Genomic DNA, 16,777 nt, shown 5'->3' on the forward strand with positions numbered 1-16,777 from the left:
AGTGGGGACAGGCAGAGAACCCCACTGGACCTGACAATCCTGGCAAGGGGCTGAACTCACACCTTGCAAGAGACTTGCGCAACATAATGAATTAAGGCCACAAGGGCACCAAACAAATGAGCAGGACCTGATGGCCCAGTTTCTGTATTGTAGAGATGGTCTCAGGGTGTACCAGTGTGAAGGCAGCTCTTCCTCCTCGCTGGGCAAACCCCAGATCACCTCACAGAATAAGTCAGGAATTGAGGAGAGAAGGGAAGGGCTCTCCTCTTCTGAACATGAAGTTGCATGCAGTAAATCATACTGACAGTTTTCTCAAATTTCATTTTAGAATGTTTTGTGCTAAAAAGGACTATGGTAATGTTCCAAGAAACCAGAATTTTAGAAGAAACTATTTTTATTAAGCAGCAGCCATTGGAGTGTGCTAGCCATTCCTTTAAGAACACCTGGGTTCCCCACATGATCCAACCTCTGTCAGCTGAGGCGTTTGCTCTTGCCTCCAACGTCCTGCACGTGACAAACCTCCACTGCAGCCCCCAGCTGGTGCAGCTCACTCAGCCACAGCATCTGCTTGGGAGACAGGCGGTCGTTGGGGCCCTTCACCTCCACCAGCTACAAGGAAAGGGGCACGGTTACAAGTGTGTCCCTGGAGGAACTGAAGGATCAGTAGCTCCCACACAAGAAGTATTTTTTACCAGCTATTACTTGCAACAAAAATAATAGAGATCTTAGCACAATGGAAGGTCCAGCGGGTGCTGAATTATTACCCCATATTTCAAAATTTAACTGTAAGAGAATGAAGTTTTATATAGTAAATATCCAGCAAAACACAGACAGAAGCCCTGGTGAATGAAGATCTCTCATACTGCAAAATCAATTGTCTGCACCCTCACCTGTTCCAGCTGACACTGACAGCAACTTATTCAGGTGCCCTAGAGAACTTTCTGCTCTTCAGCTCTGTATCATAAACACATAACAAGCTGCTCCAACAGATGAGATGTCTAATAGCCTTCTATAGCTATTCCACTACTGTGCAAGGCACCATCCATGACTGTTTACTCCATTTCTGTAGCAGACACAGACACAGTTGCTGTGGACTCAAATAGTGCAGATTTTGTCTAAGTGGTGCCAGAAGAACTTGGTAACAACAATGTGTGGCTGATTGTAACAGGTGCTTTAGATTACAATTAACCAAAGACCTTTTCTACAGCAGCCTTAGCCAGTGCTGATCGTTCTGCTCCCTACAGCCACTGGAGGAGCAGATAATCACCCAGTGCTCCGTGGGGGCAGGGAGGCCGAGCTGCAGGTAGGAAACCACCATTTGTGTGGGCTGACAAGGGCGGGGTTCTACAGAGGGAAGGCAGCTGAGCACTGGGTATTGGGGTTTTACACTGGGAAGGCAGCTGAGCACTGGGTATTGGGGTTTTACACTGGGAAGGCAGCTGAGCACTGGGTATTGGGGTTTTACAGAGGGAAGGCAGCTGAGCTCTGGGTATTGGGGTTTTACAGAGGGAAGGCAGCTGAGCTCTGGGTATTGGGGTTTTATACAAGGGAAGGCAGCTGAGCACTGGGTATTGGGGTTTTATACAAGGGAAGGCAGCTGAGCTCTGGGTATTGGGGTTTTACAGAGGGAAGGCAGCTGAGCTCTGGGTATTGGGGTTTTATACAAGGGAAGGCAGCTGAGCTCTGGGTATTGGGGTTTTATACAAGGGAAGGCAGCTGAGCACTGGGTATTGGGGTTTTATACAAGGGAAGGCAGCTGAGCACTGGGTATTGGGGTTTTACAGAGGGAAGGCAGCTGAGCTCTGGGTATTCCGTGCTCCCCACACACCTTGAAGTGCTGGCTGTGGGAGCGCCACACGAGCAGGTCGGGCAGGCCCCCCCGGCAGTGCCGCAGGTCCCTGGAAAGCCTCCGGAAAACACCGCTCAGGAATGTTCCTCCAAGGCAAGAGACCAGGCTCTGCAAGAGAGGGTTTGCTAGTTGGTTTGGGTTGGTTTTCATTTCCTGCAGAACCATTTCCCAGCCCTCACAAGAATACTGTTCCAAGAATACTGCATGGCCCAACTCAGCTCTTTGTTCAGTCTCAGGACACGTAACAAGAAACGTAAGTAGATGGTTCTTACATCAATTTTCCTGCTGTGTTCTCAGCCACTGTTAGAGGAAACGTGACCATATGAGAGAATTGTAACACTACCTGTGCAGGGACTTCAACACAATAATCCCTAATTCCAATTCCTCCCTCCCACCACTCTCCATCTGCCATGGCTCAGTGCCTCAATACAGCCTGTGAGCACACCAGGGCCACGGGTAATTGAATGTCAAGCCTAATTGGAGTGCCCACGCTGAGCAGCAGCCACTTACCTGGACTTGCTGGAGGGAAGTAAAACGTCCCCAGTTAACCAGGGCTGCTGCTTTTCCCTCCTGAGTGGTCCAGACGTCAGCAACCAGCTCTGCCAGCGTCTCTGAGGAAGCTGTGTGAAGCTGCTGGAGTCTGGCCTCAATAACAGCACTCCTGTTCTTATAGAAGCTGTCAGTGTATAAATCCAGGGGGGATGTCTGGATGAAAAGGTAAATCCAGCTCTCAGGAACTGCCACCACAGCAGCTGTTCCCAGAATGACAATGTCCTACTTCATATTTTTCTTAACTACAAAGTCAATCAACATTGAGCTGATTTATCTAGAACATGACCACCATATAAATATTTATTAAATGGGGAAAAGATTGCATATGTTTTAACACCCAGTGCCAGTGCAACCAACACTGGTCCCATCTCAGCCTCTGCTCTGTTGTTTTGAACTCTAGACAGAGGCTTCCTTTAACAGACAAAGAATTCCTGTGCATTCCCAGCACTCTGAGCAGTGACGTTCCAGGTGGATCTGGAATCAGGATCGAGACTGCTCAGGCACAGTGAGCAGTGTGAGGTGAAAGAACAAAGCCGTGATGAAGCTGGGGCGGATCCTCCAGCGGCCACAGGAAGAGCCCCAGGCCAGCGCTGCACCCTGCCCAGGGTGCACAAAGTCCCTGCAGCAATTCAGCTTCAATTCAGCTTTGGCCTGCTGAGCAGGCAGGGCCCAGAGCCACTTTCAAAAGCAAATGCAGAGTGCTTAGGAAACAGCCTTACACAAACCACTGCCACACATAATCCCACAAAATGCAGCCTAGGAATGAGCCAATAAACCAAATATAACAAATAATAAAGTGAAGGAAACACCAAGATCTGTCTGGAAGGTCCCTCAGAATAAAATGTTAATCTAATCCCAAATAAGATTTTAACATGGTTACTGAGTCTACAGCAATGGGAAAATAAATTAACTAAAGAAAGCCTTTCAAAATTACCTGATAGGAATTTCTGAACACGTCAGGTATGTCATCCATGAAAATGATATCCCACATTAGAATCCCATACAGTGTAATAAACGTTGAGCCTTCCCCATGAATACCTAAAGGGCAGAGTTTAATAAAAATGGAAACATTAATTTCTACAGCAATGTCACATAAAGAGGTACTGAACCATCATGACCCAAAGCAGAAATATGCCACGTTCAGGTTCATGGCCAGCTGGTGTCAGCTGCAAATGCAGCTCATTCTGCCCCATTCCCCAAGCCTGCTGCTCCCAGGCCAGGGCCCTTTAGCTGCAGCACAGTTTCCATCCCTGCCTGGCCCCCACAAAGCTTACTGGGATAACACTGACAGTTTTTCAATAACATTAAAAAAAGATACTATATGGGTGATAATAATAGTAATATATAATATTCAAAACATGACATATTTATAGTATATAATTAGATCTTGTATAAAATATTATTCTATATACTTGTTCTATTTTACTGTAATATTGTATATTATGCTTTTATATGTATACATATTTATATATGCAAATACATATGTGTTCATGCATGTATACATGTGCTCCTACACATTTATAGGCTCATGTGAAAACAACACATCAAGGACCTCACACATATGAGAGAGAGCACATGTGTCTTGGGGTGTGTGCATGGAGCTGGAATGGGCATTCTGGATCATCACTAAATCACACATGGCCACTGTGTGCTCAAAACTGAGCCAAGACCAATGGTGAGTGGGTGGCAGTGAGGAACTGAATGGAGATTTCAGCACAATTCTCCCCAATTCTAAATATTGTTCCCTTCCTCTTTACCTTTTTCTGATGTGGTCACTTTTGCTGCAACAGTATTATCAATAAAATTAAACTATATTAAAATATATATTTTATAGAAAGGCACAAATTTTATCTTCAAAAATAACTTGCCTACCTTTTTGTATTTTGCTTTTTTTCCTGTAAAACAGACCTATATATTCTTAATAGTTGATGATGGCTTTTCACAGAACCTAAATTGTAAAGATACACTAAAGCCTTTTCCAAAAATCCTGCAGTGTTGTGCTATTGGTGTACACTGTTTTCATGGAATTCTAATACCAAGATTCAGTGGAGGTTTGCATTTCCTTAGTAACACTCCTTTAAATGATAATGGTAGCATTTTAACCTAAATTGTTTTACCCTTAGCTGTTCAATGGTAAGGGAAGGCAAACTATGTGATTTTCTGTGTAGATGAAGAAAAAACACTGGGGTTTTTCCTAATACATTTCAAAACCACCTCTGGTAAATGAAGGCAACAAATCATTAAAGCAGGTCAGGTTGAAAATACGTTAGATCACTTTGGTAAGGAAGTGATGTATTAGAGGTGTTTGGGAAGGAAAGAGAATCACCCTAAAATGCAGTCTAATGAAATCGCCTAAAACTGGTCTATTAATTAAACTGATTAGTAAATAGTTTCTTTACTTATTCCCACAGTTATTTTACTGCAAAATATCCCCAAACCAACAGCACTGTTACCCTGATCAAAGCCATTCCTCCTGTAATGAGTTAATGCCAGCTCCTCAACTGAGCACATGACTGTGGATACACTGCAGTCCTGGCCTCCTTCTCCATCACCAATATCCTCCATGAGGAACACAGATTTTCCCATTCCCGTCTGAGGACACATCTTTCCACTGATTGTAACCTGAACATATTAAAACATTTGGTTACTTTCCAGCATCACATTCAATAAGCTTTAGCCCAAAATCCCTTTTCAGTTTTCTTAAAATCAGAACTAGATTTGTTTCCAAAAATTAACTGAATAAAATTTAACCTGTCATTCCTGTGAAATCATCCTCTTTAGCTTTTATAAACTGGCACATTTTTAAGAAAACAAATGTCTAGCAAAAATTCTGGGCAGATGGGAATATAGCCTTTCTATATGCAGGATCAGGAGCAAAACCACAGAAAACTGAGGAGACAGACCTGGGCAGAGACAAAGAAGGACTGCAGGGAGACATGTGGTGAGGAGGCTGAGAGAGGAAGTGAGGCTCTGCTCTAATTTTGCCCAGACAGAATTATCTTTATAATGGTATGGAAAAGATAATTTTTTTAAAATCCATTCTAATATGATGCAAGTGCCTCACACTGAATATTTGCATAACACATATTCAGAGTGCATAACTTCTAAAGGTTCCTAAAATAACAGTGGCATCTTTTTTAGCTATTAATCTAATGCTGACAACATGCTAAGGTTACTATTACTTTTCCTATCACACAGAATGCTTGGCCTGCAGCCACCAGAGGCAATGCACTGATCTGATCAGACTCTTCAGCCAGAAGGGCTCTGAGGGCATTACTGATAAATTAGTGGAGTTTATGGATGATCACATCCATCACAAATATAAAGCAATACAAATTAGATCAGTGTACAGCTGACTAACTTGAGCTAAGAAGTGACCAATGCAGAAGTATTTGATTACAAGAGGCTTTTGTTATAGAAACACATCTGTATTCCTTTTCCTGCACCATGTCAGTCAGAGGCTGGTGCACAGCTTGTCACAAGTCTCCCAGATTACTTCTCCTTGTGTGAAGTGAAAGAGCCCGGGAGGAGCTGCTGCTCCCCTGCTTACGTGAGTGACATCGTGCACGGTGAGGAGGGGCAGGTCCTGCAGCAGGCCCTGGAGCTGCCTGCAGCTGGGGGAGTCGCGGATGCGCAGGGCGCGCTGGCACAGGGACAGGCGGTGCCCGGTGCGCACGGCCGCGTCGGCCAGCCCCCTCCGGATGCAGCCGACAGCCTGGCAAGCAAAGGGCACAACATCAGCTCACTCTGCACCCCTCTGCACCAGAGAAACTGAGTCAAGCACAAACGGGTGAGTGTAAGAACGAGCCTGCAGGACAAGGCCAGCTTGCTAACTGAGTGGGGAAGTTCTAACTGTAGGAGCGTCAGGGGGCAGGACGGATACAAGAGATCTCCAATCAATAACAATTTGCACAAGGAGGCTTCTGGATTCAAATTTATACTAGTACAGTAAAAAAACATTCCTCTCAATTTCTACTGATCAGTATAAGATTAAAAAAATGGATTCATTTTCTTAGTTGAAAGTGGTTGTCTGACCTTAGGATTCCTAACAAAATCTGCATTTTTAGGAGACTCTACTCCACTGTTCCTTCCGTAAGAAATAATTTAAAAAATGTTTTCAGACAATGCCTGCAGTGTTTCCAGCTTGCCAGATACCTTCTTAGTGTTTTTCAAGTGCTGATGTAAATTCAGAGCCAGCCGATCCCACCATCTCCCTCTGCTGTCAGTACAATACACATCCTGGGCCAGGAGGCTCTGCAGCTGCTGCACTGCTTCCTGCAGCAATGGGATTGCACCTTTATTAATTGGGTTACACAACCAAGTTCAAGTTAGCTTCTCACTTTCCCTTCTAATTAATGAATAGTACAGAAACTTTCTCTCTGAACAATCCAAACCTACTTTTTACTCCACTACCCAATAGACCCATTTCAGATCCATATGTGTATCTTAAAAACTCTAGAATAGAGATATTTTAATGTAAACTTTAAGGGTAACTGCAAAAATACAGCATTTTTATCCTTATTGTATATGAAAAATACCTTAAGTATTACTTGTTGCTTTATTGCAGAAGTGAAGTCTTTTTCAAAATAATCTGATTTACTTTAACATGTAAGTCAGAGGCCTTTGGAGATATTAATTCCCTAAGGAAGGGGCAGGTATTTCTAGAAGAGTTCTTTCAAGATTTTTCTTTCTTTCAAGATTTTGCTTATTTAAAAGCAATAGACAAATCTAGTGAAACACGGGTATCTTTAAATAATGAAACAAGCATATCTCAGCAATAGTTTTATGGTGTATTACATATGGTAAATCTTCAAAGCATAAGCAGAAATCAAAACAATTTAAAACTTTCTAAAGCAGCACAGAAAGAGGGCACTTCTCCCTTAAAATTAACTTGTTACTAGAATTGTAGCAAGTACTGGCAAACATTACCACCATTTTCCAGCCACTTTAGAAATGTAAAGTGATGTACAAAAATGGAGCACATATTTCTATTCACCTCACCACTTTACCTTATACTTGTGAAGTCTCTGCAGAATTTCAACTCCTTGAGAAAGGATTCTTGTGTACACCCAGCCAACTGTGAAACGCCGCAGGTAATCAGGTAAAGTTCTGTGATAGCTGAAAAGTATGAGCAGTTCAGACCAATTTAATAATGTCAGTTTTACTAAGAATGCTTATACCTAAAGCATTTACCAAACTAAATGCTTTATATATCCAAATTGATCTGAACTGAGTATCCCAGCTGCAATGTCAAGAACCCAAAGGTAAGGCAATAGTTTGGCTTAGGGAGCAGGTGCAAGCTGCATTTGCACAGCATATTTTAGTTTCAACACCAGTAGAATTATCAGTTAATCAGTTTTAAAACAGACACAGAACAGCAACTTACTACATCATATTTTGTTACCAACTCATTCTCATAAGTCAGCAGTCCCACTTCAGAAACAAAGCTGAACAAAAGAAAAGCCCTAGAACAGGAATTTCCTGGCATAAAAGAAGACCACCATCTTTTCAGTAGCCACCTCTGTATTCAGGACAAAGTCTTTTGAATATCTTTTTAAAATCAAAAAAAAATTTTTCCACTGTCTTCAGTGTAAATGACCCTCAATGAATATTATTTTAAATCAGTTGCCATGGAATTGAATATAATGCCAAGTGTAATGCTTTAACTTGTGGTGTATCATTAAGTCAGAAAACAAAATAATTAAAAGAAAAACTGATGAAGAACACTTCAAACCCAATAAATGTTATTTCAGGTCTCAGATATTCAGTGACATTTCCTGAGCAATACCCACTTGGAAATCTAAAGACATGAATAAGCCAGCATGTTTTCCCATAACATTTGCAACATCTTTGTTCACAGTCAATTTTACTTTCTGCTTATTGCCATTTGTTTGAAAGCCATTTAAAAAAAACTATGACAAGGGAAAGATAAGGCTCTTGTTCTCTGCACTGGCACATAAAACAGAACTGTTTTAGTGCTATATCCATGCCTACCAACTCCTTCCCAAGATTTTATAAAAAAGGTCTTTTCATATGGAACCTTAAAAGCTAAACAATCAGCAAGTTCCAAGCTTTCAAGAGCATTAAAGTCTCTTGCTTTATCAGGTTTAAATAACATCCCTAGCTGATAAGCCTCTCTCCAAAGGAAAAGTACTCAAGGTAAGATAATATACTTTACAGTTTCCAGTTCAGTACCTCAAAGAGGGGTGATTCTTCAGTTCACTCCAGGTTTCTTTAGCATACAAATAGAGATGATGAGCTTCTTCCCAGTTCCCATTTACCATTGCAGTGGCTATATCATTTGACAGATGAACAGCAGTTGCATACCTGTGGTAAAAAATCCACAACTTTATTACATCTGCAAAGCATCTACAGTTGAAAGAAATAAATTCTTTCCCCTACAATCTCCAAAGACATTGAACCATGCAGCCATCTTTATTCTTAATCTTGTAGGATTAAAAGAGTTTAAAGTAGCAGGGAAAATTATGTTTAAATTTACTTAACACTAGAGAATATACTTTTTTGTAGCTCAGAATCAGCACAGCAAATGAAGAAACAGCTTTCAAAACATGATCATGAAGCAAATAAATAAGCTATTTTGTTCCAAAATGCAAGCCACTGTGACTTACAAGTCCTACCTCAATACAAAAATGTACTTAAAATAATTGCAAAATTAACACTTACTACATACTTACATCTGGAGTTCTACATTTGAATTCTTATTTGCCTGCACAAGTGCTGCAGGAAAGCTCTTTTAGAACAACAGATTTCCAAGCTGCCAAAGCCCTCCCCACCTGATGAGATCCTCTCTGTCCTGGAAGACCTGCGTTTTCCTGTTTACTGTGTAACTGGGGAACACCATGTGCCCCATGTTTGCCCTGAGGACTGTGGAGAGCAGGCCCTGACCAGCAGTGCCAGCCTCCTCCTCCTCCAGGGACTCAGGCAGTGCAAACAGCAGCAGCATTCGGGAAAAGACGGCCCGAGCATCTCTGCAGACCCTGACACATCTTCCAGCCAGGTCCTTCACCCTGGAAGGACAAATCAAAATATTATAACATGTTTTTTACCATGACTTGTAAAAACTAAAACATAATTAATGAAGTATGAGAATAATTTTTTTTCTAGCCAATTAAGGCATAAACTTGATTTTCCTTGAAAGAAGCAGAGAGAGCATGCAGTTTACTATTTACCCTTCTCTTTGACTCACTGTGAATTGAAATGTAATGCCACCCTTTTATTAATAAATTTCTAAATGCATTCCTCTCTTGAAAAGGCATCTAGAGTTCGGTCATTCACATGCAAAATTTAGCTGTAAACATTTACCTTTTTAAAATCACTGTCCCAATACCAGCCTGACTCCTGCTGAAGATGGAACGCTGCTTTGACAACTTCAGAAAATCATCCACAAGTTGCTGTTTCTGACCATTTGGGTTTGGCAAGTGAAAGATTTTTGCCAGTGTTTTTAGCTCAGGGGCCGAAAGCAAATCCAACCCTTCACACAGGTCTTCCAATTCTGATTCTAAAAGTAAAATTATCCATATATATTCATTGTGTTATATTATTGTGTCAAGCAATAGCTCACAGTGCCTTCATCCAACCTAGTACTAATCTAATGATTTAGGTTTGACACCTGACAGGTAGGCTGGAAATAAAACCCCATAGACTGGTGTCCATAGAGCAGGGATTTGTTTATTGCAGCACTGCAGGTGAGGGGGATTTCTCCACCTAACTCACCCACTTCTGCCAAGTGCTGTGGTGTATTTATACAGTAAGTACTGCTTGATGTTACTCTGTCACTATAACATCATCACATAGGTGCCAAAACTAATTTACATGGAATGATCTGAGTGGTATTAGACAGTTTTTTCCACTTGCACCTCTCTAATTCAGGGCTTGTCAGGGGTCTTTGATAAAGGGTTCCAAAGTCTTCTTCACATCTGAACTTTCAACTTTGTTTTTGGAACATGCACAGTTACTGTGTTCCTTGGTCTGTCTCGTCCTAACCTGTCTAAATTCTTTATTTTGTGGCTAGCTGGTTTTACATTTGCCAATTTCTCATTAGTATTATATTTATCTAGCTCTAAAGCTATCCACATGGTGAGGTTTTTTCTTCTTTTTTGTCTATTCAGCATTAAGCAACTAGTTAACCATATACTTCATTACATTGTACAGAAGTTATTTATATCAGATTATACAGGTATAAAAGTTATGATTATATAGGTAAAAAAGTTATGATTTGGATTATAAAAAGGTATAAAAAGCTGTGATTTAGGTTATACAGGTATAAAATTTATGATTCAGGTTATATTGATATCAGATTATACAGATATTTAAAAAGTCATTATTTAGGTTATGCTGATATCATGTTATATAGATATATCAGGTTATATTGATATCTTACAACTCAAGCTATATAAGCACCTTGTAACTTCGACCTAAGTTATACAGACATCAGGTTCTTCAAAAATGCATTAAAAATGCATCTGGTTCATCCTGAAATTCTTCTGCACCTTCTTCTGGACCTTTTCACAGGTCGACTTTGAAGGAAAGGAAGAACCAGAAAAAGAACAACCTTTACAACTTCAAAACAAGTGCAAAGATTAAAAAATTCTGCTGAGTCATAAAAAAACCACTGTTTAGAAAAGCTGCTCTTCTCCATTATCTAATCTGCACTATTTGTATTTTCACAAGAGCACTCATCTACCTGAAGCCTTTATTCTGCTCCTGAACTCTCTTCCCAAGGCACAGACAAGCGTGCACTGCACTGATCTCTAACATGACACAACTTCACATTTTATTTGTAGTATTTTAAAGGTTTATCAATGCTGGCCTTACCTGTTTGTAGGAATCTGGCTTCAGCCAGTTCTTCAATTATTGGTGACAAATCCACACTTATCTCCCCATACTCTATTTTGTTCACCTTTAACCAGTTCAGCTTGCGTTGAAAAAGTCTCACGTACAACTTCTGCCCACCAACTGCAAATGTTATTTAAAGCAGGGAAGGACAAAAAGAAGAGTAAATTCTAAACACAGTACAAAGCACAATCACCACATTAACCTGAAAAATTACTTTGATGCAGGTACTCTGTAAAATACATTTTAAATCTTTCTGTGTTCTACAAGCAGACTTGGTAAAATACCAGACTTACCTTTCCAAGTAATTCATAAGTTCATTAGAATTTTTAAGTCTTGTGGGTGGAAAAGTATTACAACATGTTTTGCAGGTAATGTGCATTAGTAAAATGCCTTTTGACATGCTTACCCTTCAAGAAATACTTAGTTTTATAGAAAAAGAGAACTTCATTTTTCAACCCTGCATTTTGTGTTGGTTAAGTTGGTCTTTTTGCTTTGTTAAACAGTCATTCAGTAACCAAATATTTCATGCTAGAGAACAAAAGAAGCTGCAGTCTGACAGAATAATTTCATAATCACAGAATACTTCTCTGTGCAGCATTCTTCAGGTTCTTATTTTTCCAAAGATAAGCCAAATTATACTAATACATCTACTGAAAGAAAACAATGAGAAAAAAACTCCTATTCATTTGATTTTTATCAGGGATGTATTCTTTTAAAGTACTGTTCAGAAAGACTTTTAAAATACTAACAATGCTGAAATTCAACAAAATAGCTTATTAAATTTTAGCTGAAAATAGTCTAGCTATTATTACTACATTCAACAACCTTTTGAATGCTTAATTCAACCCCCATTAACTTCTAAATGTTTTACTCCTGTCTATTGCTGCTTAACTGAAACTGATCATTAATAAAAAAACACTGAAACACTAAAAGATCTAGACATGCTTAAGAAATGGCAGATAAACATTAAATGTTTATTTAACAATTCTCCTGTCCTCATAAAACTTTTTCAGCCTTTTCTTTCATAGAATCTTTCCAGGATCAGTTCACTGGGAGAACTACATTCAGACATATAAGCTTGTCATTTTCTCTGTGGGGTTATAACTCCTTTAAAGTCTGTCCCCAGTTTTTATCATTCTGGAGAAAGGAAAAAGGTTAACACACAGACATTCTTTCTCCAGGCCATGGAACTGAACAAACTAGGGCTGCAATAATAATTTCACAATAAACTTCATAAACTTACACTGAGTCAAATACAACTCACTGAAGAATGGTAGACATTTCTGCAGAAAATAATTAAATACTGGAGAATATCTATATTCAAGCAACTTCGTAGTCCTAAGCAGGTGTGGGGGGGCTTGTTTTGTGCTATGACATCAGAAATGGATAAACACTTCTCATGTGGGACAGATAACTCATCTACCTGAACTTTTAAAGTATCCTGCCTGGTATTTCTTGCAGGCAATGACATCCATCTGCCAGCTGTCCAGGATTTGTTATCTATTGACTCAGTGCTATCCTCTCACTTCTCACAGCTCAACTGCTGCATCTTTCCTACCCTGCAATGAGAGATTGTTTCATGCAGTGCAGACATGGATTTATCAGCACCACTTTGCAGTAATGCCTTCTGTATTCCCAACTCACACTACTGAAAGAGAAACAAGAAGCTCTCTTATCTATCAGAACAAGGTCCTGTTACTGATCTGTGTTGTTCATGTCCAGGGAACAGAGTGGGGAAATGGGGAAGGGTATCCTGAACATCTCTTGGAGTGATTGTCAAAGTAGCCAATGCCAGCATGCACTACTGGCCTAACAGTGAGTTTATTCCTGGATCTTTGGATGCAAATGATGTGCACCTACTGCTTGCCTCAGAGAGCCAGTAACAGGACTTTTGTGGCTTTTTTTCTTTATATAGTCCCCTTTAACCACCACAAGATAAATAAGGCATTACCAAGCTCCAAGATGTCCCTGCTGTAATATTCTTATGGTCTGGAGTGCACCAATGGGCTCTGCAGACTCCCCTGCTTTGGCTGCTTGTGCCCATGGCCAGCTCAGATCCATCAGGACGCAACTCAGGCTGCTGGGAGGGCTGAGTGAGGCTGTGTCCCCTCATCCTCTCAGGAGCTGCACTTAACTACATTAGCAGAGTTTCTTTTCAAAAAAGGGGTACATGTCCTGAGAAAAAGCAGCTTCTTCCCTTAAAAAATCCATCAAGTTAAAATGTCAATTGATTTAGCACTTCTCACATAAAACTATGTAACAATGCTCTCTGCAAGAGGGAACTTGGAAATGTATTTTTAAAAAGAAGATACCTGATAATTTGTAGAACTTGGTTATAATGTTCAAATCTTGTTCATTAAACAGTCTGACATCATCTTCATTCTGCAATACTGCTCGCAGCACTACTAGAAAATTCTGGAGGTAGTATGGGTGACCAGGAGAGCTGGGCACAGAGAGGACCTCATCTATTTTGTCTAGAATGTCCCCAGTGGAATCCTGAGATTCTGTCTTTTCCACTGTTTCTAACAGAGAATAGTTCATGTCATTCTTAAAGTCTTCAAGAACTTCCACAGGAAGTACCTCTGCATCATCCCTGCTAAAGCAATTTTCTGTCCCACTGTTCACTTCTGTCTTTGAAGGAGTAAGCTCAGTGTGAGGCTGAGTCTCAGCTTCCAAATTACTGGCCAGCTCTGCTGAAGTATGGATGGCTAGAGATGTTTCACATCTATCAGGACTAAGTATCCCACCTTCAGAGCTGCTTTCTGCTTTGGTACTTCTTGTACCAGATGGGAACCTTTTGTCTTTACTGTTATCAGCCAGTAATTGTACTTGAACCATATCCACAAGGTCTTCTTGATTACATTTGTTTATTTCATTTTGAAACTCAGGTTCCCTCTTTGAAAAATGTTGCTCCTGGTGCTCTCTCTGAGAAGGCTGATTTTCTTTCTGAGAACTCTGCCCAGCATCAATCTCATCCCCATCATCATCATCAGGGGCAGCCACACTTCCACAGGCACTGTGAACAGCTGGAGGTGAAGAATTGATCTCTTCATACAGGACCTGTTTTCCTCCCTGCAGGCAGCGTCTTCTGGACAGCTTGGCAGACAGGCTTCCCAAGGAGACTGTTCTAACTGTTCGAGCCTGGGGTTCACTGTTCACACTAAACACTGAACTACTATTGCTAAAGTAAGGACTAGTCTGTTGTGCTGCACTCCCTCCTGCTTTCAATAAATTACTTTTGGGAGGACTTGTTTCTAGATTTAAGAGGTTTTTTGAAAAATATGAGCTGGAACTATTGCTCAGATTTGCAGCTGGGGGGCTCTTATTCCTAAAAGAATTCAGTGTGGTATCAATGGCACCAAGCTCACCACGGTTTCTCTGACATGTTTCATCAATGTGCTTATTTATTCCATATCTTGGCACCAACTGCCCACACATGGGACAGCTAACTTTGGCAGGGGGAACATTGTTAAAAAAGGAAGTAATAGAGGATGATGCTGAAGGTGTAGATGGTGTTCCTGCAACTTCCACTTTTTTTGTTGTTTCTTTTTTCTTCTTATTTTTACTGAGTGACAAACTTGTTTGGGATCTTTTGATTCCTGAAGACCTAGCTTCTGCCATTACAAAACTCACAGCGATTACATGGTCAAGACAACTCCATTCAAGCCACATTTCTTTATTCTGTAATACTTAAAAGACTTTCCTTGGCTTTTCCTTTTCCATCTGTAATCCTCTGACATGCCTTGAAATAAAAAATACATTGAATGAGTGGTCTTCCAAGGTACCAGATGTAACCAAGATGAACAGAAGAGAGGCAGAGAAGTCAAGCAATCCTTAACTTACAATGCTACTGTCCTTTAGCTTGCCTTACCAGACAGGGAAGCACACCACACACTTAAAAGCAGCTGCCTTTAAGTGGCTTAATAAATGGAAAAGTAATCTCAAGTTTGCATTTACATCAGCAAATAAGCAAGTCCTCTAATTTTTGCAGAAAAAAAATAGAGTCAAAAAATTAAAGTAAAAAAATTAAAGTCGGAGTTGAAAGGCACCCCTGGAGACCATCCAGTCCAACCCCCTCTGCCCATGCAGGGTCACCTGGAGCAGGTGACACAGGAGCCATCCAGGTGGGTTTGGAATGTCTCCGGAGAGGGAGACTCCATGACCACCCCGGGCAGCCCTCCCAGCGTTCTGCCACCCCCAGTGTGCAGTTCTTCCTCATGCTGAGGTGAAACCTCTTGTGTTTTAGTTTATGGCCATTACTCCTCGTCCGGTCGCTGGGAACATTTTATCATTGTCTTGTTTGCTGCTGACAGACTATTTTGGTGCCAAGCACCCGTTTCCAGAGCACCCTCCGGGCTATCCTGCAGCCCTCACCCTCACGGCTGCCGTGCGTGCCCAGCCCGGGGTGCGCCTGGGCCGAGCTCTGCCCGGGCCGGGGCCCAGGAGCAGCCGGCGGCTCCGCACCGCTCTCCAGGTGCTCTGGATGGCGGGGCCCAGGCTCCCGAGCGGTTCCCGGGGCTGCCATCCTGATGTGCCCGCCCTTCGCCGGCCCTTCCCGCGCTGGGCCCCCCTCGGCCGCCCGTGCCCCGGGTAAAGGGCCCCGGCCGGAGCCCCCCCAGCCCGCGCGGCCTCCCGCCCTTCCCCACGCACCGGCCCCGCAGCCGCGCGCGTTCCGCCGCTCCCGGGGCCAGGCCGCGCCCTGAGGGCCGGGCCGGGCCGGTGCCGCTCCGCCCGCCGCCAGGCCTGAGCAATGCAGCGCCGATGGCGGGCACCGCGCTCCCTCACACAGCGGGGCTGCTGCAAACACCCGCCGCAGATTTAAAACTTCCTTTTGCGACAACGCGTGGAAAACAGCTGAGGTCCACAGGAGCAGCAACCAGAGGTTTATTTTGTTGGCGGTGAGTTTGTTGTTTTGGTTTTTTGGTTTTTTTTTTTTGTTCAGCAAAGAGCAAATAGTGAAATATTTTCACCCTGAGGCTTATTGTTCCTATGGACTCTGAGAACGGTGTTGGTATGGGAGATTATTCCTCTGAGTGGTAAAAATACACATGAGGAGAAGGGGCCTCATCCCTGCCTGTCAGTGTATGCAGGGAGGTGCTGAGGAGGGACCAGGCCCTGCTCGGTGCTGCCCAGCAATGGAACAGGCAAAGGGCAGAAATCTGAGACACACAAATTCCACCTGAGCGTGAGGAAGAACTTCTTTATACTGTGCAGGTGACTGAGCACTGGGTCAGGCTGCCCAGAGAGCTTGGAGTGTGTGCAGTCTCTCACTGGAGCTATTCCACAACAAGCCTGAGCCCTGCGCTCTGGGATGACCCTGCTTGAGCAGGGAGGTTGGACCAGGTGACCCCAGAGGTCCCTTCCAACCCGAACCTTCTTGGACTCAGTTGAAGTTAAAAATTTCCTAGCTCTGGGTTCCCACAGGCTTTAAAACCTTTGTGTCCTCCCTCTTTGCCAATTACAATTTCAGAATATAATTTCTGTAATTTAAATGCCTGGATACATCCTAAGTTCTTCAAT

General features: G+C 42.2%; 1 protein-coding gene across 1 annotated transcript; it reads right to left on the reverse strand.

Annotated features, from left to right (window-relative positions):
• Positions 1-376: 376 nt before the first annotated feature.
• On the reverse strand, positions 377-15,967 carry FAN1 (FANCD2 and FANCI associated nuclease 1). The gene is made up of 14 exons (XM_036389537.2): positions 15,908-15,967; positions 13,570-14,999; positions 11,237-11,377; positions 9,725-9,920; positions 9,196-9,429; positions 8,597-8,728; positions 7,411-7,519; positions 6,557-6,676; positions 5,952-6,116; positions 4,855-5,023; positions 3,336-3,439; positions 2,360-2,554; positions 1,829-1,957; positions 377-609 (listed from the first exon to the last, which is right to left on the reverse strand). The coding sequence occupies exons 2-14, from the start codon at positions 14,927-14,929 to the stop codon at positions 472-474; spliced, it is 3,192 nt and encodes a 1,063-aa protein (XP_036245430.1). The 5' UTR covers positions 14,930-14,999; positions 15,908-15,967; the 3' UTR covers positions 377-471.
• Between the last annotated feature and the right edge of the window lie 810 nt (positions 15,968-16,777).

Source organism: Molothrus ater, chromosome 13, assembly GCF_012460135.2.
Source record: "Molothrus ater isolate BHLD 08-10-18 breed brown headed cowbird chromosome 13, BPBGC_Mater_1.1, whole genome shotgun sequence".
NCBI lineage: Eukaryota > Metazoa > Chordata > Aves > Passeriformes > Icteridae > Molothrus > Molothrus ater.

What these genes read in the sequence shown, in the direction of transcription:
- FAN1 (XM_036389537.2), bottom strand. Translation starts at nt 14,929, where the DNA reads ATGTGGCTTGAATGGAGTTGTCTTGACCATGTAATCGCTGTGAGTTTT. An exon ending in CAAGTTCTACAAATTATCAG is followed by an intron (nt 11,378 to 13,569) that starts GTATCTTCTTTT and finishes TAACATTTGCAG; the next exon opens with TTGGTGGGCAGAAGTTGTAC. An exon ending in CCCACAGCCAGCACTTCAAG is followed by an intron (nt 610 to 1,828) that starts GTGTGTGGGGAG and finishes CTTTCCTTGTAG; the next exon opens with CTGGTGGAGGTGAAGGGCCC.